Here is a 20,696-nt window from a genome sequence, read left to right as displayed (position 1 = left end):
TAAAATTAAAACATTAAAAAATAAAACTAAAATCGTATTTAAAATTTGATTCGATTTCGTTTAACATACCGAAACCGCACTCCCTTAGGAATCACCCGAACAGAAGAAAAGCGGGTGAGTCTATTCGCACTGGAGCGCTTATTCACACGTGCACATCTAATACGAAGAAGCCGACACATCTTCTAATTCCATCGGATAAGGCAATCTTCTCTGCTTAAAACCAGTGACTTGGCTCCAATTTCTTTTCTTCGAAGCCCTAGTTTCCTATTGCTAAGAAATGGGCTCCAAAATTCTCTCTCAGGTACTCATTATATTTATGTAACTGTGATAAATTTCTATGCTTTTTCTACTTACAATTTGTATATTTGTTGGGGATTTGCAGGCCCTAGTTGTGATTCCAAGAAGCCCCACTCTTTGTCTTCCTCCAAGGAAATTAGGGTTTTCTTCAACTTTCCATCGTGATTCCACTCTCTGCATTTCTACTTCTCGAGTTTCGTCTAATTCAATTTGTTCAAATTTGGAAGCATTTGCGAGACATAGCATCGTTGCTAGAGCGGAATCGGAGAACTCTGGAGGAGGCGAAGTAGCGAATGAAAGTGACAATGTTGAAGGAGAAGTGACGGAAGTAGAAGAACAAGAAGAGAAAGAAGGAGAAGTAGTTTTGGAAAGTGATGAGGTGAAGGCCGAAGTAAAAGTGAAAGAACCAAGAAAGCCAATAATCAAGCTTGGGGACATAATGGGGGTACTTAATTGATTCTGCTTGCTACTTTTTTCTTCTTCTATGTGTCTATATGAGCTTGAATTTTTGTCGAGAATGATTTGTGATATGTTCTTTGAGTAGATATTGAATAAGAGAGCAGTTGAGGCATCAGAGAAGGAAAGACCGATTCCAGATATCAGGACTGGGGATATAGTGGAGATTAAATTGGTAATTGCATTTCCTGTTGTTCTCATTTGGGTGTAACCTTTTTTATATGTGATTTATGTGGTTTCACTTACAGGAAGTTCCGGAAAATAGGCGTAGGCTATCCATCTACAAAGGCATTGTTATGTCAAGGCAAAATGCTGGTATACACACTACAATTAGAGTTCGGAGGATTATCGCTGGCATAGGGGTTGAGATTGTATTCCCTCTGTGAGTATCTTAGTCCATCTACTCTGTGTGTGATCTTGTATAAAGCAATTTATATTTGTTTTCAGTCATATGCATTCAAGAGATAATTTAAAAAAACAAATCAATTCTTAATGCTTCCAACAATAAAAGATTTCATGACTTCTTTAAAAGTTTATATCAACATCTGTGATGCCCCTATTCATGGGTAGTGATGCCAAAACAAACATATTAATTATACTGGAGTGTCTGATAATTGTATCCCACTCATTCTTGGCATGGCATGAATACTGAATATTTAGGCCTCAGAGTATGAACATGTTAAAAGTTGAGCCTTTGCAACTAGGACATGTGCTGTACCTGTACATCCAGCATTCTGATGCTGAGGTTATAAACTATGCAATTTTTCAGATTCATGACCATGCCAATGATGCTTCTAACAAGTGCTATTAACTTCTCATTGTTATAACACCCATGGTTTTAAATAACGGCTGTGCCATTACTTTAAGTTACAGGTTTTTCAAGGGTTTGTTACCCACTTACCCTTTACTAAATGTTGAGTTGCATTGGTAATGGTCGTTACCACCATTACATAACAGTAATGACGACAAAAAACAGATACATGTAGTGTTTTATTTAGGGTTTTTTTTTTTCATTCTCTGTGTGTTCTAGTCTTTCAACTACCATTTCTATCACATTTTCTCTCAAAATTTCACATAAACTTCCCATTCTTTCTACAAATTTCTCCCTTATTCTTTTTTAAGGCAAGCTCATCATAAATATTTATATTATCCACAACTACTTCTTGCAAAAGGTGAGTATTATTATTATTATTATTATTTTGTATATTTGTTGAAGAAATTTTTGTTCGATGTTAGGTTTGTTGTTAAATTTATAATATGAAGCATTGGTTTGCCTGATCTTTAGGTTTTTTTTTTATTTTTTATTTTCTAATTAGAATTATTTTTCAGAAATAATTTGACTAAAATACATTATTAATAATATCTAATTTGATGTATTTATACTTATAATGTAGTTGTACATATTAGTTTTACTTGAGCTCTGCAAATTTTTCAAAAAGATTTGCATAACAGCCTGTTACATTATGTCTGTTAGACGTGACCGCAACCACGAACACAATTTAAATCGTCTCCTGAAGTTTTGTTTTGACTCTGGATTGTTGTTTTTAGTGATTAATGGTTTATATCATGATTAATGTGTCATCATTTGACAGCTACTCACCAAATATCAAGGAAATAAAAGTAGTCAAACATAGGAAGGTCAGGAGGGCAAGGTTGTATTATCTGAGAGAAAAGCTTCCCAGGCTGTCCACCTTCAAATGAAAAAACATGGAGAGTCCTTTCTTCTCCAAAATAGCATTCTCACTGCAGAGATATTGTAAGAACTAAATTTCCCTGTATCCATTTTTATTTGTTTTTGTTTTATGCAAATTGTTGTATGCAATACGCATAGATGTGTTGGCTCTTCTTTCTTTATGGAAAAATGACACCATGTAATGTCTCAGTTTTAGGACTCTCTGCTACTCTTTTCTTTAGTTCCTTTAATTTGTACTACTATTTTTTTATAATGCCTATATATGGGGCTCTGCGATGTTTTTCTTTTTAAATATTTTACAGATAAAAAGCCTTGTAAAAGTTGTGTTCATTATTAATATGGTTTATACTTTAAGGTATTCATGCATGTGATTGCGGTATTTTAGGCTGCAAATGTGTTGATGCTTGTGCTTCCACAACATTATAATATAAATAGATGGAGCAGAAATGCTGAGGATGTTGAATGAATTAGAATGTCCATATACAAATTTTTGGATAATCTCATATTTCTGTTGTTGGTTGATGAATTAGAAAGAGGATTTCACAGTTTCAAAGGAAAACGATTATTGAGAGACAGAATGCTTCTTTTATTCCCCTTTTTTTTTTTTTTTTTTGTGTTTTTGTCTATTCAAATATGGAACTTAACACAGCTCGATTGGCTTGTATTATTTTCGTCTAACCTGTGTTTAGAGCATTCGCCTCTAGCCTCTCTAGCCTTCCAGGCTTGAGCCTATATCATCGTTGGCCTTCAAAATGCTCTCATAAGATCATCATCTTCATCATCCCTATACTTTTCCGCCTTCTCTCTCGGCTTCAAAGGTTGAGCTGTTACCATTTGATTCTCATTATTAATCACATTCGCAAGCTCTCCTTAGGTTCCGGAATGATCTTGCTGAAATAGGAAGTAGGCTAAGGAGTGGTCATTGGTCACATGTTAACTTGAGGAATGATCTAGGGTGAGTGAATATAGTTAAAATTGAAAATTTGTCCAGATTTAATTTAAAAACTCAACTCAGTTTTCTCTTTGAATCGGCTTAATTCAAAATTTGATTTTCAATTTAATTTAAAAAAAAAATAATACAAATTGGATAATTTTGTTTTTTAATAACTAGTTGTCAGTGAATCTCAATTTAAAATTAAAAATAGAAAATATAATTGAAATGAGTTCAAAATAAGTTAAAAAAAAACCAAGATGACTTTCAAATAAGTAAATTGAATTGAATTTAACTGATCTGTTTTATTTTTATTTGATTTGATTTCTCTCTAATTTGATTTGGTTTCGCTTAATCTACCAAAGTTTTGATTTATTTAATTTTTAATTTTTCAAACTAATCCAAACCGAGCCAATCCATACTCAACCAGATGATGATGTGCCCAGGATGATAGAAGAGGTTGCATGAGATTCAATTTCTTAGTTTGAGTAGTTTGCAAAATGAAATTGAGAATTTAAAAAGCTATGGAAATTCTTTCATCTTGTGATTTATTTTTAAGATAATGACTTATTTTAAGGTAATGACTTAAAACGAATGAATTAAGCTAAGTTGAATTAAAAAATAATTCAATTTGATTTAGTTTTTATCTCTTTTTAGTTTAGTTTTAGCCAATCTTTTTTAAACAATCTTAACAACGTGTATTTTAATTAATTTAAATAAATATTTTTTAATATATAATTAATAAAATAAAAATTAAATTTAAATTTATTAAATAAATAATATACCTCCTTTTCATCAAAGTAAACTAAGGCTCGGTAATATTATATTTTTTTTTCTCCCTATCACCTATCAGACGTGAAAATGTCCGGTTACCTAAACATTGTTTCCAATCTAATAAATAAAAAATAATTATTATAATATGTAATTTAAAAAACGGTCTTAATTGTTCAAGATCTAATTTCACTTATTTTTTTAATCAGATCTAATTTCACTGGCGTACATATTATTTATTAATTTATTATTTTTTATATAGATATGTAAAATCCACTGTGATTGTGATGGCACATAATTTCTACCCAACTCACATTTTAATTCCAAATGTCTCCTCGTCGTCCGTCTCTCTGGTCTCTCTGTCCACCATTCTCATTCCCGGTTGTATACAAAAACCGAACTACCATTCGTCTCTCCATCTAATAGAGACAGCGCTTTTTCCTTTGTGGAAACAGGCTACTGCCTTGCTTCAAGCGATAAATACCCGAGATATGTGCCTAGAACTGCGAGCCTCTCAGTGCAGTTAGTGTTTCTCTCTCTCTGTCTCCAAATTCAATCCTCCGTATTCGTTTAACCACAAGTTCCTGCTCTAAATTTATTCTCTCTCTCTCTCTCACTTTGACCACTTCTCGCCTTCTTTCTCTCTCCCTCTGGAACTCGTTGCATTAACGTTTCTTCTTTGTAATTTGATTGATTGTTGTTTGGGAGCTTTTGATTGAGTCCAACTTAAGGGTTTTGCTTTGCTTGTTCTTGTGAATTTATAGGGTTTTGATTGATTGGTTTTTCGGATTGTGTGAGAATTTTTGTGTTTGAGATTGATCTGTCTTTGGTGGGTCCGACATGACTGCCGGTGGTGGTAATCAGTTGATCTCAGTTCATCCTGATGAGCTCAAGTTCGTTTGTATGTTCTCTTCCTTCCCCTTTCTCTCTCTCTCTCTCAACACTTGTGTGTTGCTTATGTGATTTAATGCATTGGAGATGTTGTAATTGATGGTGATTTTGCAATTCTAGCGGCACAGATTAGGTGCAAATTACTGAAAATTGCGTCAATTGGAAACCGCCTGTGTGTTTGTCGAGGAGGGTTATCGTCAACCTACGTGCTTGTTCCAATGGAATTCATATGTTGAGAATGAGCTTGGATTGTAGAGCGTTTGACCTTGCTAATAACAAAGATAAATAAGGCAAAAATGTAGGGCGTGATGGTAGATATTTTTAGATTTTTCTGACTGATAATGGAAGGGAAATTAGTTGAAAGAAACGGTTTGATTCTTTCTTTTTGGTCGTTACATTCATAGACTCTTTGCATTTTTAGTTAATCCTTATACATGTAATATGTTCTTTTTCTACCTCTTGGGAAAGCTTTGGTGTAAGAACGAAGTCAGGTATCAAGATTCTGTCTCCTAGAATTGTAAAGTTGGTTTCTTACCATGTTGAGGAAACCTTTCCAATCTCGCACCAAAGAGCTACTGCTATTAGTTTCTCGTTTTTGTTTACTTATATGTTTTCATGTGTTTCAAAATGATCATCACCAATGAGCTAGATCCCTGAGGCCTGACATTCTAGTAAAACCTATCAACACACTAGAGATAGTCCATGGTGCAAGAAGGACTCGTGGAATTTCTTTCAGATTAAAATTGATGGAAGTACAATTTACAGAAATGAATTAGAAGCCAGGCTCAACCTGGTAATTTTTTTTTTTCAGATATCAAAGTCTATTTGCCTGGAGAAGATACTGGATTAGTGGACTATAAAGGCCTTAGACGTGCCTTATTTTTTCCATATAGAGAAACTTGTTTTGTCAAAATAAAAGAACATCAAAAGATGGTGAAACAGCCAAATGGGTTGTTTTCTAGAATTTATAAGCTCAAATATTTGCATAAATAAGAAGTATGAATAACTGATTCAATGCTCCTATCATTTCTTCTGAATATGAATTTATAGTTAGTATTCTTGAAAATTCAGTTACTCCTAAAAAAATATAAGTTCATTGTTTTGATGTAACAGTTGTGAACATTCTTATTGATTCGGTTATGTACAATTCTTTTGGGCTTAAAATTGTGTTATTCATATAATCAGTTGAGCTGGAGAAGCAAAGCTTTTGTGATCTTAAAGTTGTGAACAATACAGCGAACCATGTTGCTTTTAAGGTATTTTATCCATTTCTACGCTACTGTGCAGATATATATGAACTTATTTTTAACAATATGTATTTAAGCCATTGTAGAATTGATTATAATTGCATTTCCATCTTTGCCAGATTAAAACTACTTCGCCCAAGAAGTATTTTGTAAGGCCCAACACTGGCGTCATACAGCCTTGGGACTCATGTGTCATCAGAGGTTCTACTTTTTTTGCTTTGTCATATTCTTTTGACAGGAATTATCCACTATTTAAACTAGAAATTCTTTAGGTATATTATGTATATGAGTATATATGTTTTAGGATACATATCGACAAAGGTTATAATGGTGTAGCATCAAAGATATGAACAGACTGGCCACTGTTAATTTCTTAGATATTTGTTAGTTGATGTCCTGAACAGCTTTGGATTTCTATGTATGAAATGTATCAATTGATTTTGTCCATTATAGGAGCTTGCCTGCATACTGTATCAGAGTCTGCTTTCAGTTTGTACATTACTTTTATTGTTTAAAATCATTTAATAACAATGCTGCACTTCAGCTAAATGCTGTCTGCTGTATTTTCAGTTACTCTTCAAGCCCAACAAGAATACCCTGCAGATATGCAATGCAAAGATAAGTTTCTCTTGCAGAGTACGACAGTGCCTCCACATACTGATGTTGATGAGCTTCCACCAGATACTGTAAGAATGTTAACTTGGAGAAGAAAAGGTTGTTGTTTAACTATGGTTCTGAAATGAGTTTAATTTTATGCAATAATTTTTCTAGTTCAATAAGGATGGTAGTGGAAAGACATTTGAAGAGTGCAAGCTTAGAGTTGTATATGTCAACCCATCAACTCAAGGAAACTCGGAAGAAAAGACAAAAAAAATCTCCTCACAGAGTCTTGATCCTAACTCTGTAAGCTTCTTGTATTTGTATTTATTACTGTTTTAGTTTGTTGGCAGACTTACCTGCTCTCAAATGTTTGCAGCTTCATTCGAGCTTATATTGCATATCTTGCTTAGTTACTTGTTTGATCAGGGATTAATAAAAGGGGTTTTTATCACCAACTAAGAAGTCTTTGAAAAAGATATTGGATGTGATAGTATATCTCATTATAAGTAAATGTCATGTTGGCATCTTATCCTCAGGAAACGTTGATGAATTGGGGTTTATTTTTTAGCAAAACCTTAGAATTCATCATATGGAATATGGATGTCCATATTTGGAGAAATAATAGTTAAAATGTCCATATTTGGAGAAATAATAGTTAAAATGACAAATTAACTATCATGTTAGTATATAGATGAACATTAGCGTAACAAAAAAAGTGTTGCACAAATTTATCAGCTGTGAGCAACATTTGTATATATTATTTGTCTATTTGATCCCTGTAAAAGTTGCTATGATTTAGAGTTGGTATGCCTGGGGCATTGAATCTATTTTTTCTTTTTAAATGTGTACAACTGCAGGGAATTGTTAGTTTTATATGAAAGGATATCATCTATATATGCAAATCATTATTTATAGGAGTTTCAAATAATATCCAACTTGTTACTTTTTACAGTCGTGCAAGTTAGCTTCCTGTACAGTGAAGCATATCTTGTAATGTGTAAATAGGCGTGTTAGCATAACTTCTAAAATTTTCTTTTGTTTGTAGAATCAGGCATTACAGCGCCTGAAGGATGAAAGGGATGCAGCTGTCCAACAAACTCGTCAACTGCAAAAGGAACTGGTTAGTGCCTGTTCCATACTTCAGCCTGCTTTATTTATTTGATTTATTTATTTATTTATTTTTTATCTTTTCTGGCTTGTCACTTGTCAGTACTTTCTTTAGTTGTTAAAGTAATGTTGTTAGAGACTAGCATTTTCCTTTTTGCCTGAGCATCTATTTTCCTTATAAAAGTACAAAAATGTATATTGTTAGCAGTTATCACCTCCCGGGGACTGGGGTGAGCTCTTGTATTAAATAACAGCTGTGGAAGGCCTATTCAGAATTTTTTTATTTATTATATATTTGCACCATTGTAAACAGTCAATTGGCATCAAATTCTTATGAACATTTTAAGAGCATTTATGAGTCAATGTTTTACAAAATATGATTGTGGCAACTGGCAACTAAGCAGTTGGAGGTGAGTGGTGACCCATAGATATGGTGCTTGTTTAGATAGCTCCGACAAGATTTCATCTTAAAACTGCTGAAGGGGGCTATCTGGATGATTGAACAGCGAAGTCTTTTTTTTTTTCCCTTGCATAAGGACAAATTGGTTTGAAATAATTTTACATAATTTTGAGGCAAGGTGTCATATATTTAATAACAAACTTCCAATTGATTATCTTGACTGGGTTTCCCTCCTCTGGACGCATGTTGCATCATCATGAATTGAGGTTGATGAGGGGCTCAGTTTTTGAAGTGCTAGTAATCTGATTTCAAGGGTTAGTCAAATGAAGAAAAGAAAAAGGACTAGTTATTGTCATGAGGAAAATGGATCAGAAGTGTACATGTAACACTGAATATTATGTGCATGATATACAATTTGGTAGAATCACACTTGAACTGTGTGCATTTTGTCTTACTTTTCCTTCCTGCAGGACATGATGAAGCGACGGGGATATCGAAAAAATAGTCCAGGGTTTTCCCTGACTTTCGCGTTTGTTGTGGGACTTATTGGAATTTTTGTTGGTTTCATCTTTAAACTCACATTGTCATTGCCATCTACAGAATGACTCGAATAGCGGGATCCAGGCGATAAATTTTCTCCTGTTTTACTGTACAAGTCATGTTTGGATGAAAGGGGCGTCTACTCTTTCCTTCCTTCTGTACATTGATTGCCGCAATTGTTGTTTGCCTAATATATCTTTGTTTTATTTATATGTTACTGTTAGTGGTGAATATTTTTCATTTCATTGATTTGTTACTTTTAGTGTGAATCAGTAAGTGGGTATTTCTGTTGCAATTTCTGAAATGCAGTTTTGATGTTTCTGCAAAAATATCCCATCGGTTGAGTTTTCCACTTGAAAACATTCCATAGTTGAATCATTTTTATGGCAATATCATACCGCAGGAAACAAATCTGAAGCTGTGCATTGCTAGCCATCAAGCATGTGTGCTGCCATGTTTTGCCTGAAGAATATTCATACAATTTACGTCTTTGATTGATTGAGGTTCATTTTCTGCTTCTCTATTGGTCTGTTATAGACTTAACATTCCCTTTCGGTGATAAGTTAGATGATGTTTTGGATGTCACAGGTGGGAAATGTTTTGTTTTGAATAAGGCTTGAATGTTTCAAGCAAAATGTTCGTTTTTATGAATTTTTCTACGTTTGGAACATTCAGAAAAATTAGTGAATAAAAAAATATTTTCTATTGGAAGGTAAATGAACTCATTTTGAAGGAAAATTTCTCTTCTAAAAAGAGGAAAAAAAATTTTCAAACCTAGGTAAATTCAATAAAATGTAAGAATTTTAAAAGAAAATAATAGATGTCGGGATCAAATTAGGTGTATTCTCCAATTAAAAGCTTTTAGTGAGGGCAATTAGCGCTGGTTCGGCTCAGGTTTGAGTCTCTATTTTTCGATCACCATATTGAAAAAGAAAAAAAATTCAATTGGTTTTTAATCTAGGACACTGTTTGGCAATAATATTTGTGGTCAAATCGCTCAATGTTTAAGGTAGAGCTTAATGTTTTGTCCATAATTAAAATATTAAATCTCTTATTTATATTGTTTGTTAATATATAGTATTTATAATAGTATATAGAGATTGAGATAGTTGTTTATAATAGTATTAATTTTTAGAGATTAAGAGAGCATTAAAACTATATCATTATTTTTATATTTAATAATTAATTAAATAATTATTTTTATCGAATACTTTTATTTTAAATCATTATATAGATAATTAATCATTAAAAATTAATATACGATAGTTAATAAAATAATTAACGGTTATTAAAATAATTAAAAATTATTAAAATAATTAATATTATTAAACATAATTTAAATGTGCCTTACCTAAAAATAAATAAATAAAATTAAATTAAAGAACAACAAATGACATAACATTATAAAAAATTTTCGAACAATCAATTTTATGTTGCTATTGATTATATGAATTTTTAAAATATAAATTATTAATAAAATATATTTTATAAAAATATAAAATTAAATGAATTTAAATATTATTTAAATAATATTTGAGTGTAAAACAAATTCAAATAAATAAAAAATGAATTTTAATTATTTAATATAGTGTGTTGGTTGACCGGGTCCCAGGCCAATTTTGGATCGAAAATAGTCAGTTCATTTGGTCTTACGATTCAGACCGATTTAAGTTTTCTTTGTTTTTTTTAATCTAAAATCGATTTTAGTTGAATTCTAAGTATTATCAACTTATGATAAATTTTTAGGTATTATTTATTTAATTTTTAATATAAAAAATTAGAAGGATCAAAATATATACCCAACCAAATCTGTTTTTAAGAAAAAAAAAATAATTATTTGAATTGAGTCAATTTATGAATCAAAATCACAGATCCGATTCGATTCATAATTTGAACCAGCTCACGGCCTGGTCTAGGTGGAGAGGAGGAAAATTGGCGGGAGATTCCCATGTTCTAAATCTCAAATCCTCAAATCTGCCAAATCCGCGCCCCTCTCTCTCTCTCTCTCTCTCTCTCTCTCTCTACAATTCTGCAAATGTTCCATTTCCATCTCAAGCCCTAAACTCACTTCCATCCCTCAACTAAGTCGCTATGCAAACTCACCTTCCACACTCACAACTCGTTCCGTTCGACTCGCTCCCTGTCACCTCCATGGATTCCGAGTCACAAAAAGCATGGCACCTCCTCTCCCTCCTCCTCTCACTCGGTCACCCAACTTCACCTCTCGAGCTCGCATCCCGATGCACTCTCTTCCGAGCCACTCCCGATCTTATCATATCTCTCTGCTCCACTCCTAACTCACCCATCACTTTAACTACCAGCAGCGGCGGTCTTCATGTAACAGTTTCGCTTCTAGGCCTTTTCGCTTTTCAACGATTTGTCTCTAATGTCAACTTGATTGGCTCGTTTCTGACTCCGATCGGGACCCAAGTCTGTGGACCTGGGATGTTAAAGGATGTTGTAAGGGTGTACTTCAGGAAGCGGAAGCGGATCGGATTTGATTCTGGAGAAGGTAAAATGAAGTTCTTTTTTCTTTTTAATTCCCTTTAATTTTTGCTTTTAAGAGTTTTTTTTTTTTTTTTGGTTACTAACTTTTGTGTTGCAGTGGATGAGAATTATGGATCAGTTTCTCTTCCTTTAAAAAGAATTCGAAATGCTTACCCCAAGGTATCTTCTGATTCAGCAATTCACTCACATTTCTAGTTCCTGCTATCCACGATTTCAGGGTCATTAAATGTCAATTTTAGGAATTTTTTCTGCTTTCAATTTAAGAATAGATGCAGGATAGGCAATTTGCTGAGTTTTAAATGGTTTAGAGAGAAAACAATTTCCGTGACACTGTTTTTAAGTAGAATAGGCCCAGTTACTGGTTATCTGGTTCTAGTAGCGTCAAATGACGTGCAAATGATACTCTTTAAGAGAACTGTTAAATGTGGTCATTTATGCAGGTGCACTTCCAGATAGCTCAAGGTATCAGCAGGAGCATTAATGCTGAGTCAAGTTTCGTGTCTAATAAAACAAATAACATGATTCTGCCACCTGCCTTATTCAGCAAAACCATGGGCAATAGTGTAATCTATAACCTAAGGAACGCCGAACAAGTTGACGATGAGATGAATACAAGTGTTGTGGAAAGCAAGGAGCACAAAAGAATCATGGCGCCTAAGCTGGATGAAGAATCTGCTCTTCTGAGAAAGATGTTGGGTAATCAAGCTGTGTGCCAAGAAATTAAAGTAGATGAGGCAGATTTAAAAAGTAGAACAGATATTGATGCTACTTTTTGGAGGGAAGATTTTAAACAGATTACTATATTACCAGAAGTGTGTGCAAGTGTTAATGATGCTTGTGATGCTGTAAATGATTGTTCCATTCAAAAAGAAGGAATTAAATGCAAGGAAGAGGAACTGTTAATTGGTTCTCGTAACTTGAAAGGAGAAGCAGAAAACTTTTTCCAACCAATTGGTACTGCTCTTTTGGATACACCAATAGAAGGAGACAGCAAATGGATGAATGAACTGCGACCTTTGGATAAAGAGGGAGCAACTACTTTTTCAAAGAACCAGGATATCTTTCCAGTGATTGAGCTCCCAGCAGTTAAGAAGCAGTTGTTGAAAACCTCTGCCAAGATGAAGCTCACTTTTGTAGAAGCAAAGACTCCACCAAGACATCAAGCTGTTAATCAATCTTTGGAGGGGAGTAAGCCAATACGCACTCCTGGAGAAAACCATCAAGTTAAGAGAAATCTCGTGGCAATTACTAAAGCACAAAAATCAAGGAAACGTGACAATATGCTTATTAAAGATGGCAGGAAGGATGTTGCTTCTTTTTCTCACATGGTAAGCTCTATTCTTGCAATATCTGTGCTCATTTTGTACTTGCTCACTCCCTTTGTGTCTGTGTTCTAAATGGAACTTACTCGCTAATGGCTAAGCATGACTTGTACTACTATTACTTAGCTCCATTGCTATTTATTAGGAACTAATGATGGCTACTTTGTAGGATCAAGTGGAAACCAAGGGCCTGCCATGCTTTCAGTCTTATATTGCAGAAGAGGAAGAAGGTTCAGGTATGAAAACTTTTTTGGCATTTCTTGCCACATTCCTACCCATGTAATTCATGTGGATTCATTGGCAGTTAATCCTTAACTGGCAGGTGGTTATGGCATTGTTTACAGAGCTCGGAGGAAGAGTGATGGGACCACAGTTGCAATTAAATGTATGTTAGAAAATTGGTTTTATGTGTCATGCTATCGCCTATTCCTGTTTTGTATAAAAGAATATCAATCAGCTTCGCAGAGTTGACTCGCCATTTGTAGAATTACAAATTGTTGCATATAAATGGTGCTCTTAATAAGAAAAAGTGTATGCAGGGATTAAGTGCTCACAGAAGATCCCCACTTTCTTTTCCCTACTGTTTCTAATGAAATTTGCAAAACGCTTCCCTAATGTCGACTTTGATCTTGTTGGCTTTGCAGGCCCTCATGCAAATGCTAATAAGCACCACGTTAGCAATGAACTAAGGATGCTGGAGCGCTTTGGGTAAGGCTTTAAGAAAGTTCAACGCACATCAATAAATTATTCTCGAATTTGAATTATAGCAAATTCTAATATTTAATACAAAAGTTTATTTAAATAATTCAGGGGTAAAAACTTTGTCATAAAATATGAAGGCTGTATTAAGAGCGGAAATTCTGACTGCTTTGTTCTGGAGCACGTTGAGCATGATAGACCAGAGGTAATCATCAGCTCCTTCAATGGATGGATAAACCTAGTTTTCAATCAGTTGACATTAGTTTTGCCTTAAAATTTAGGCGTTGAAGAAGGAAATAAATATTTATCAGCTACAATGGTATGGTTATTGCATGTTCAGAGCACTTGCTAGTCTTCATAAGCAGGTAAGCTGTACTGCCGAATATATCCAATGCTGATTTGCATGTTATTACCATAAATGAAGAATCTTGATTTCTCTTTTCATCTAAGCAGGGGATAGTCCACAGAGATGTCAAACCTGGCAACTTCCTTTTCTCTCGCAAGGCCAATAAAGGTTATCTCATTGATTTTAACCTTGCCACGGTTAGTTATATTTGTCTGAATAAATTTCCACTCCCATTTAATTTTTCCCACTAGTTTCATAGTTATCAGCAAGAATTAGTGACAGTTGTCTTGTTCTTTATTGTGCTTTTGACAGGATCTGAGCCAAAAGTACAGAGCAACAAGTGAGTTCCTATTCTTATCTTAGCTTCTATATTTAGAGTATGAAGCGGTCAAGAATGAACTGAAGATTTTGGTTTATACCTGTTAATTAATTTGTGAAAACAGAAGGAAATGTAAACATTTACATGTGATAGATTTTCTAGTAAGCAGACCTCTTCTTCTTTCAGCATTTTTTTACCTAGTCTCTTCATTTTCAAGCTTTCAGACTAGGGACAGCCATAGCCAGTATAATTCTCCACAGCAGATTTCTTGACCAAAGCTGATATATCTTTTGATGTGATATTTGGGGCAAAATTGATAGAACTTCTTTCTATTCTTTTGCAGACAAATTAAAAGCAGGGAATGATGTATGCTTCAATCATGTTGCACTTCCCAATGCTAAATCTATTCCTCCTCCTAAAAATAGTAGGATTCCAAGTGCTAAATCTTTGGATGCATTCAATCAAGAGGCAACAAAAAGCTTAAAGATAACTTTAGAATCCAAGATCCAAAAAAAGAGAGCGGTGGATAGAACAAAGGCCCAGAATGACTTGAATGGTCATAATGTAATGAAAAGTCAAGGAGCTGATGGCTCTGGCATAACTTCAGTGAAGGATGGGACAAGTACTAGGACTCCTTCTGTAGAAAGGCCCAGAGAGCCTTTGCCATGCCAAGGTAGGAAGGAACTCATCAACTTGTTGCAGGAAGCAATGCAGAGTCCAAATCGCGAAGGATCAAGTGTTCCAGCTTCTATGAGAAAGAGGATTGCTGCGCCTCCTCGAAAAGTGGATGAAAGATTTATTTACCTTACTCCAATGACTCTGCATTCAACTGGAATTGCTAGTCCTGGTACCTGCTTAATTAAGAACAAAGGTGTGTTTCTTATATTACAACTTCAGTGATTTAGTTTGTTGAAACAGTTTTCTTCTATTCATTTCATTTTTTTGTCATTAGAAGATGGGAAGCACAAGAAAGAAGGTCCATGTGTTGGAACCAAAGGTTTCCGGGCTCCAGAGGTGAGAATGAGAACTGTCATGATTACATCAATTTAGTTTCCACTATTTTTGCTCTCTTTATAATTGCTACCAATGAACTTTTTCCAAAGGGTAGATATTTAAGGGCCTGTTTGGTATCTATTCTGTCCTTTTAATTTTTTGTTCTTCTTGTTCAATTGTTTATAAAAATAAAAAATATATTTTTTATTTTGTGAGATTATAAAACAGAAAAACGGAGTGCTGTAACACATGAAATCCACAAAACCTCAACTAGTTTCCACAAAATATTTTTTTAAATTCAGACTACAAAAAACAGAAAACAGAATCGATACCAAAAAGTCCTAAACGTTTACTGGTGACTGAATTATCAGTATAATTGCTAAAAATATGAATTCACGCATGTTATGTTGTTTGACAATTGCTTTGTAATTGATGGGATGCAAACAGTTAATAGATTTCAGTATTAGTTCATTGATGAATCTGTTCTATGGTTTTGGAAAATATTTTACAATAACTGGATGGAGAATTGGAGATTGTAGTTAATTAAACAATGATGAAATTGCTGTAATGAACAGTAGTAAAAATCTGAAGATAACCACTTTTAAGGAAATACTGGCGCATTTGGAACATCCCTATAAGCCAACCGCAAAAAAATGAGGTGTCAAACATCTCATCTTTCCATTATATTTGGTATATAATACTCCATAAATCTATTTCAGATTGTGCCAGAATACATGCGGTCAAGAAATGTTTTGGCTTCTGTTTCTTGCAACCTAGTTTTATTTTTTTTTATAAGGTGCAACTTAGTTTTATTTCTTATACTAATCCAACATGTAGCATATTAATAGATTTTTTCTGTTGATGTTCATGTGTTATATCTGCATAAGCTGACATTGAAGAGAGCAATAATAATTTGGCGATAATAATTAAACTTTAAGGTTACATATTTTTTGTTCTCCCCAGCACTTGGTTATGCTGCCTATTGAATGATGGAAAATGTAAAACCTCACAAGGGTCTAATGAGAATAATATGCAACTTAAAAATCATGATTTATGCACATTCCTTCTCTATTTTGTTTGTCGAAACGGAACAAATGGATCTTCACATAGAGTGCTTCTTCCAGGTCTTGTTCAGGTCTCCCCATCAAGGACCCAAGGTTGATATTTGGTCTGCAGGGGTCACCTTACTCTACCTAATGATAGGAAGAACACCCTTTTATGGCGATCCTGAACAGTAAGAACTATTGTTTTCAATCCAAAAGCATTTGTGCCCATTTATGTTTTATATCCACACTAGATGTTGCCAACCATATTGCTGCTGTTACCAGGAACATGAAGGACATAGCCAAGCTAAGAGGAAGTGAAGATCTGTGGGAAGTTTCAAAGTTACATGACCGGGAATCCTCATTCCCAGCGGTATTTAAAGTTTATAGTTATGATCTCAATAAGACTAATAAATTGGAATTTGAGTTTAAAAGCTTCATTTTCCCGCAGGAACTATATAAAATAGAGTCTTTTCCATCTACGACTCTACAGGAATGGTGCAAAATAAACACAAAAAGACGGGATTTCCTTGATATAATTCCAAGCTCGCTTATTGATCTGGTGGACAAATGCCTGATAGTGAACCCAAGATTGAGGATCAGTGCAGAGGATGCATTAAAGCACGAGTTCTTTTCTCCATGCCATGAGAGTTTAAGAAAGCATAGGCTCCTCAGGCAAGGGCTCAGCTTGGACTCTGGAACTAGTCTTCCTTCACATGGACAAAGGCACAAAGCAATGGAAAAGGAATGCCTGTGAAGATTTCTCATCAGCAAGCTTGATTTAGGTATATGGATTGGTACTCTCTTCTAAACTTAAACTGATCTTAGGTTAACCCACTTCTTGTAGCTAAATGTGCTACCCATGCCATGTAAGCTTGAGTTCTTTTTGTCAGTCTTTTCATCCCAAGTAAAATTTTGCAGTGTTGTATCTGCATTGCTCCGAAACGCTGAGAAATAGTAGCTCTTACTACAATCAAGTGTACGTAAAAAAGCCTTCTATGCACAGTGGCAATATGCTTATTCTTTCCCTAATATAAACATTCGCTTTACTGATTTTTAGCAGCAGATTTCTTTTTGCTACTGTAATTTAGTCCAGGTGGAGTAATTCTGATTCATGCTGACTCGTAAACACAATCCCATATATACATATATAAAAAACAAAACTGAAGTCAACAATAAAATAAAATAATTGAGTAAAAAAAGAACAAATTTCTAATGTTATTATATTTTTTCATGATATTGAAATAAGTTAATTTTTATTTTTTAATTAAATTAGTCTATTTTATTTAAGATGAAATAAGTTATTTTTTGAAAAATTTAAAAATTATTTTTAATTTTTTAATAAATAAAATATTGCTTTTTATTTATTAAATACTAAAAATTATTTATAATTTTTAATTAGAAATTGCTTTTAAAAAAAAATGTTTAATTAAAAAATTGAAAAAAAAAAAAATTAAGAACACCATTTCACCCAAATCCAATGTCGGCAATGGATGCTCCAAATTAGCTTCAGTTCATAGATTCAAATCCAGCGAATCTTCATTCATTAACAGAATTCTGTATGAGTATTGCTGGTTATGTATATTATACGTAAATTTAAAAAAAAAAAAATAAGGCTGAATACACTACAGTATGGTGGTTAACTGCGATAGCGACAAGGCAGGATGTTATTGGTGGAAATACGTAGCGGTAGGCAAAGTTGCTTTCCGTTAGTAAAAGGGGGCGGCAAAGCGATGTTAATTAGGTAAATAGGACTGGGCAAATCCAACAACTTGCTCTCTTTGTTTTTTTTAAGGGGTAAAATGACATCTATACCATTTCTGCTTAAGGGCTAAGGATCCGTGAAGAATAAAACCTTGACCCGTGACTCCTCCTCCTTCCCATATTATAAACGTTCAAATGCAAAACCATTAAGGAATCCGGGTGGGGGACTTTCTGGAAGAATCCAGATAGGGATGCCGTAGCCGTAAATCACTTTAATTGTTAATATAAGGGCAGTATCGTAAATTGAAATTTCCTAGAAATTTCCTCCAAAACTAACTCCCAACTGGCACCTATTAATTATATATTATTATCTATAAATGTATATGACGTCTTCATTTGCCCAAGAATCATCCCGAAAGTCTTCTTCAATCGATTTCAGTTTGTTTCTTTTCGATCTACATTTTCTCGCTCATTTTCTCTTGGTTTCCTTCTTTCCAACCAATGGACTCGTTCGCATCGTTCTTCGACTCCCAATCGGCTTCAAGGAATCGCTGGACCTACGACTCCCTCAAGAACTTCCGCCAGATCTCTCCTGTCGTCCAGGCTCATCTTAAGCAGGTATGATTTTGCTGGAGTTTATTGTTTTAATTTCTATTTGGTACCTGATAAAATTTTGTTTAATTATCGATCTGTACTTTGGCTTACAACAGTTGTAGGGATACATAGGTTTTTTTTTTTTTTTAAATATGCTTTTCGTGTGTGAGATTTTCCTTCTCTGGAAGAAAAATGAAATTATAAAGCTAATTTGCTGTTGATATGGTTGCGGTAGCGTCTTGGTTGAAGTATTAGTTTCACGTGGTCTTACCTTTTGAATTATGTTTGGTTTTGAGGAAAAGTTTTAGTATGCCATGATTTGAAAACATTACTATGTTTGATTCCCGAGAAAATCGAGTGAACAATGGTAGGGAAAATTATAAGAGGATGGAAATAGAAGATTTTGTGGCCGATACTATTGTTTTATGTACTTATTGAAATTATTTGTATTTTGCTAGATTTTTTTTATTGGTTTTGCTGTCCTTTATTTTTTCTTATTCCATGTTTATACATTAAATTTTCATTACTGGCCTCACAATCTTCAACCTCTTAATTTTGCAGGTTTATTTGACCTTGTGTTGCACACTGGTTGCATCGGCAGCTGGGGCTTACCTACATATCTTATGGAACATTGGTGGTCTTCTAACAACATTTGCATGCTTGGGATGTATGGCGTGGCTACTCTCTGTGCCTCCTTATGAAGAGGTAAGACTTTCATCCCTTCGTCATATCGTGCTTTCTGCCATGCTCCTACAGTAAAATATTTTTGTTATTTACTCTATATTCGCTTTCTTTTTTTGGCGAAGCAGCAAAAGAGGGTAGCTCTGTTGATGGCAGCTGGGCTTTTTGAAGGGGCTTCCATTGGTCCTCTGATTGATTTGGCCATTAAAATTGATCCAAGGTACATTCCTATTAGGTACAATGTGTTAGTGGTTATATCATGGCAATTTGTTAATTGATTCATAATGTATATTTCGGTGTAATTTTTGAACTGGATGGTAATGTCTAGAATTTCTTGTTGTCACATAACATATCAGTTTGACTTTTTTTTTTTTTTTAATGTGTATCTATTGGATATTCTGTACAATAAAAATAATGGAAGTTTTTATTTTTATTTTTTATGGTAATGTGGGTATAACTTGCTTATGAGGTAGTGTATGGAAGTTGCTTATCACCAAATGGTTGTGAATGACACTCCTTTTACTTCACATTTTTTTATGGTTAAATTCGGTTTGGTTGTTGCGAAAGCATTCTTGTGTAATTTTTTTCTTGTAATGTTGGAAAATGTTGTGCTAATTATGTGAATGAATTTCACCCTTGTGACAGTGTTCTGATCACTGCATTTGTGGGAACTTCGGTGGCATTTGGTTGTTTCTCGGCAGCCGCTATGTTGGCAAGGCGTAGAGAGTATCTTTATATAGGTGGTTTGCTATCATCTGGCTTGTCCATCCTTCTCTGGTTGCAGTTTGCATCTTCTATCTTTGGGGGATCTGCGGCCATCTTTAAGTTTGAGGTGAGAGGTTATCATGTAATACTTTCTGTGATCATCTAACATTTTGCTGGTTTTCTAAAGTCATCGTACATTGCTCTTGATAATCTTTGCAGTTGTACTTTGGGCTTTTGGTGTTTGTGGGTTATGTGGTGGTTGACACTCAGGATATCATTGAGAAGGCTCACCTTGGTGATCTGGACTATGTAAAGCATGCTCTTAATCTTTTCACTGACTTCGTTGCTGTCTTTGTGCGAATTCTCGTAATTATGGTGGGTTGCACTAATTTCCAAAATTATTCTCCTGCTTTTTGCTGCTATATCAAAGGCGTAAAGATAACTAACAAAATATTTTTTTGTTCTTCAGTTGAAGAATTCAGCTGAGAGGGAAGAGAGGAAGAAGAAAAGGAGAAATTGAGTTTGAGCAGGAGATTAATAATATGCTGCTGCTTTGAACCCCTGGGCTGCAGTAAAATACAACTGGTTGTCTATAGTCCTTTTCTTCTCAGCCTAATCAAATGTAACTACTTTGGAACCCTGTAACTACTAGTAGTTATGTTTGAGGTATCGTCTGGTTTTGACAATTCCACATGTAGGAAGCTTGTAGTACTATTATGACATGGTTTTCAGCCTGCTTCTTGTATGTTCTGATGACTTGGGCTTGGGTTCGGGTTGGAGGTTTAAAAAATTGTTTTTCTTTTTAATAAAGTACCGAAAAAAGTAGCTTGAAAAAATTTGTTAGTTAGA

At 34.2% G+C, this 20,696-nt stretch overlaps 4 protein-coding genes across 6 annotated transcripts; all 4 read left to right on the top strand.

Annotated features, from left to right (window-relative positions):
- The first annotated feature begins 73 nt into the window (after nt 1-73).
- Nucleotides 74-2,738, top strand: LOC110647833 (50S ribosomal protein L19-2, chloroplastic). The gene is made up of 5 exons (XM_058153502.1): nt 74-301; nt 383-742; nt 842-928; nt 1,002-1,135; nt 2,346-2,738. Exons 1-5 carry the CDS (start codon nt 278-280, stop codon nt 2,452-2,454), a joined length of 714 nt encoding a protein of 237 aa, XP_058009485.1. The 5' UTR covers nt 74-277; the 3' UTR covers nt 2,455-2,738.
- Nucleotides 2,739-4,429: 1,691 nt separating this feature from the next.
- Nucleotides 4,430-9,237, top strand: LOC110647830 (vesicle-associated protein 2-1). 2 transcript variants are annotated; one of them, XM_021801829.2, is made up of 8 exons: nt 4,430-4,670; nt 4,913-5,049; nt 6,225-6,295; nt 6,406-6,487; nt 6,857-6,972; nt 7,058-7,189; nt 7,932-8,006; nt 8,864-9,237. In XM_021801829.2, exons 2-8 carry the CDS (start codon nt 4,989-4,991, stop codon nt 8,996-8,998), a joined length of 672 nt encoding a protein of 223 aa, XP_021657521.2. In that variant the 5' UTR covers nt 4,430-4,670; nt 4,913-4,988; the 3' UTR covers nt 8,999-9,237. The 2 variants fall into 2 exon arrangements, with proteins under 2 accessions (XP_021657521.2, XP_021657522.2); XM_021801830.2 differs by having other exon boundaries at nt 4,430-5,049.
- A 1,665-nt stretch (nt 9,238-10,902) lies between these two features.
- On the top strand, nt 10,903-17,228 carry LOC110647822 (uncharacterized). Of its 2 annotated transcripts, none has more exons than XM_021801817.2 (15): nt 10,903-11,445; nt 11,539-11,600; nt 11,882-12,769; nt 12,933-12,999; nt 13,086-13,148; nt 13,408-13,471; nt 13,574-13,667; nt 13,744-13,827; nt 13,916-14,005; nt 14,121-14,148; nt 14,471-14,998; nt 15,083-15,141; nt 16,245-16,354; nt 16,449-16,536; nt 16,615-17,228. In XM_021801817.2, exons 1-15 carry the CDS (start codon nt 11,025-11,027, stop codon nt 16,918-16,920), a joined length of 2,952 nt encoding a protein of 983 aa, XP_021657509.2. In that variant the 5' UTR covers nt 10,903-11,024; the 3' UTR covers nt 16,921-17,228. The 2 variants fall into 2 exon arrangements, with proteins under 2 accessions (XP_021657509.2, XP_021657508.2); XM_021801816.2 differs by having other exon boundaries at nt 15,080-15,141.
- Nucleotides 17,229-18,215: 987 nt separating this feature from the next.
- On the top strand, nt 18,216-20,592 carry LOC110647824 (bax inhibitor 1). The gene is made up of 6 exons (XM_021801819.2): nt 18,216-18,485; nt 19,023-19,166; nt 19,271-19,362; nt 19,788-19,974; nt 20,067-20,222; nt 20,317-20,592. The coding sequence occupies exons 1-6, from the start codon at nt 18,369-18,371 to the stop codon at nt 20,365-20,367; spliced, it is 747 nt and encodes a 248-aa protein (XP_021657511.1). The 5' UTR covers nt 18,216-18,368; the 3' UTR covers nt 20,368-20,592.
- Nucleotides 20,593-20,696: the final 104 nt, after the last annotated feature.

This window comes from Hevea brasiliensis, chromosome 9, assembly GCF_030052815.1.
Source record: "Hevea brasiliensis isolate MT/VB/25A 57/8 chromosome 9, ASM3005281v1, whole genome shotgun sequence".
Lineage (NCBI taxonomy): Eukaryota > Viridiplantae > Streptophyta > Magnoliopsida > Malpighiales > Euphorbiaceae > Hevea > Hevea brasiliensis.
This window is presented reverse-complemented; position numbering and strand designations above follow the sequence as displayed.

Coding starts and splice junctions, on each gene's coding strand:
- LOC110647833 (XM_058153502.1), top strand. CDS start 278: ATGGGCTCCAAAATTCTCTCTCAG. Junction 743..841: donor AGCTTGGGGACATAATGGGG/GTACTTAATTGA, acceptor TTCTTTGAGTAG/ATATTGAATAAGAGAGCAGT. Junction 929..1,001: donor ATATAGTGGAGATTAAATTG/GTAATTGCATTT, acceptor TTTCACTTACAG/GAAGTTCCGGAAAATAGGCG.
- LOC110647830 (XM_021801829.2), top strand. CDS start 4,989: ATGACTGCCGGTGGTGGTAATCAGTTGATCTCAGTTCATCCTGATGAG. Junction 6,296..6,405: donor CGAACCATGTTGCTTTTAAG/GTATTTTATCCA, acceptor CATCTTTGCCAG/ATTAAAACTACTTCGCCCAA. Junction 8,007..8,863: donor GTCAACTGCAAAAGGAACTG/GTTAGTGCCTGT, acceptor TCCTTCCTGCAG/GACATGATGAAGCGACGGGG.
- LOC110647822 (XM_021801816.2), top strand. CDS start 11,025: ATGCAAACTCACCTTCCACACTCACAACTCGTTCCGTTCGACTCGCTC. Junction 12,770..12,932: donor TTGCTTCTTTTTCTCACATG/GTAAGCTCTATT, acceptor GCTACTTTGTAG/GATCAAGTGGAAACCAAGGG. Junction 16,537..16,614: donor GGGAATCCTCATTCCCAGCG/GTATTTAAAGTT, acceptor ATTTTCCCGCAG/GAACTATATAAAATAGAGTC.
- LOC110647824 (XM_021801819.2), top strand. CDS start 18,369: ATGGACTCGTTCGCATCGTTCTTCGACTCCCAATCGGCTTCAAGGAAT. Junction 19,363..19,787: donor GCCATTAAAATTGATCCAAG/GTACATTCCTAT, acceptor CCCTTGTGACAG/TGTTCTGATCACTGCATTTG. Junction 19,975..20,066: donor CGGCCATCTTTAAGTTTGAG/GTGAGAGGTTAT, acceptor TAATCTTTGCAG/TTGTACTTTGGGCTTTTGGT.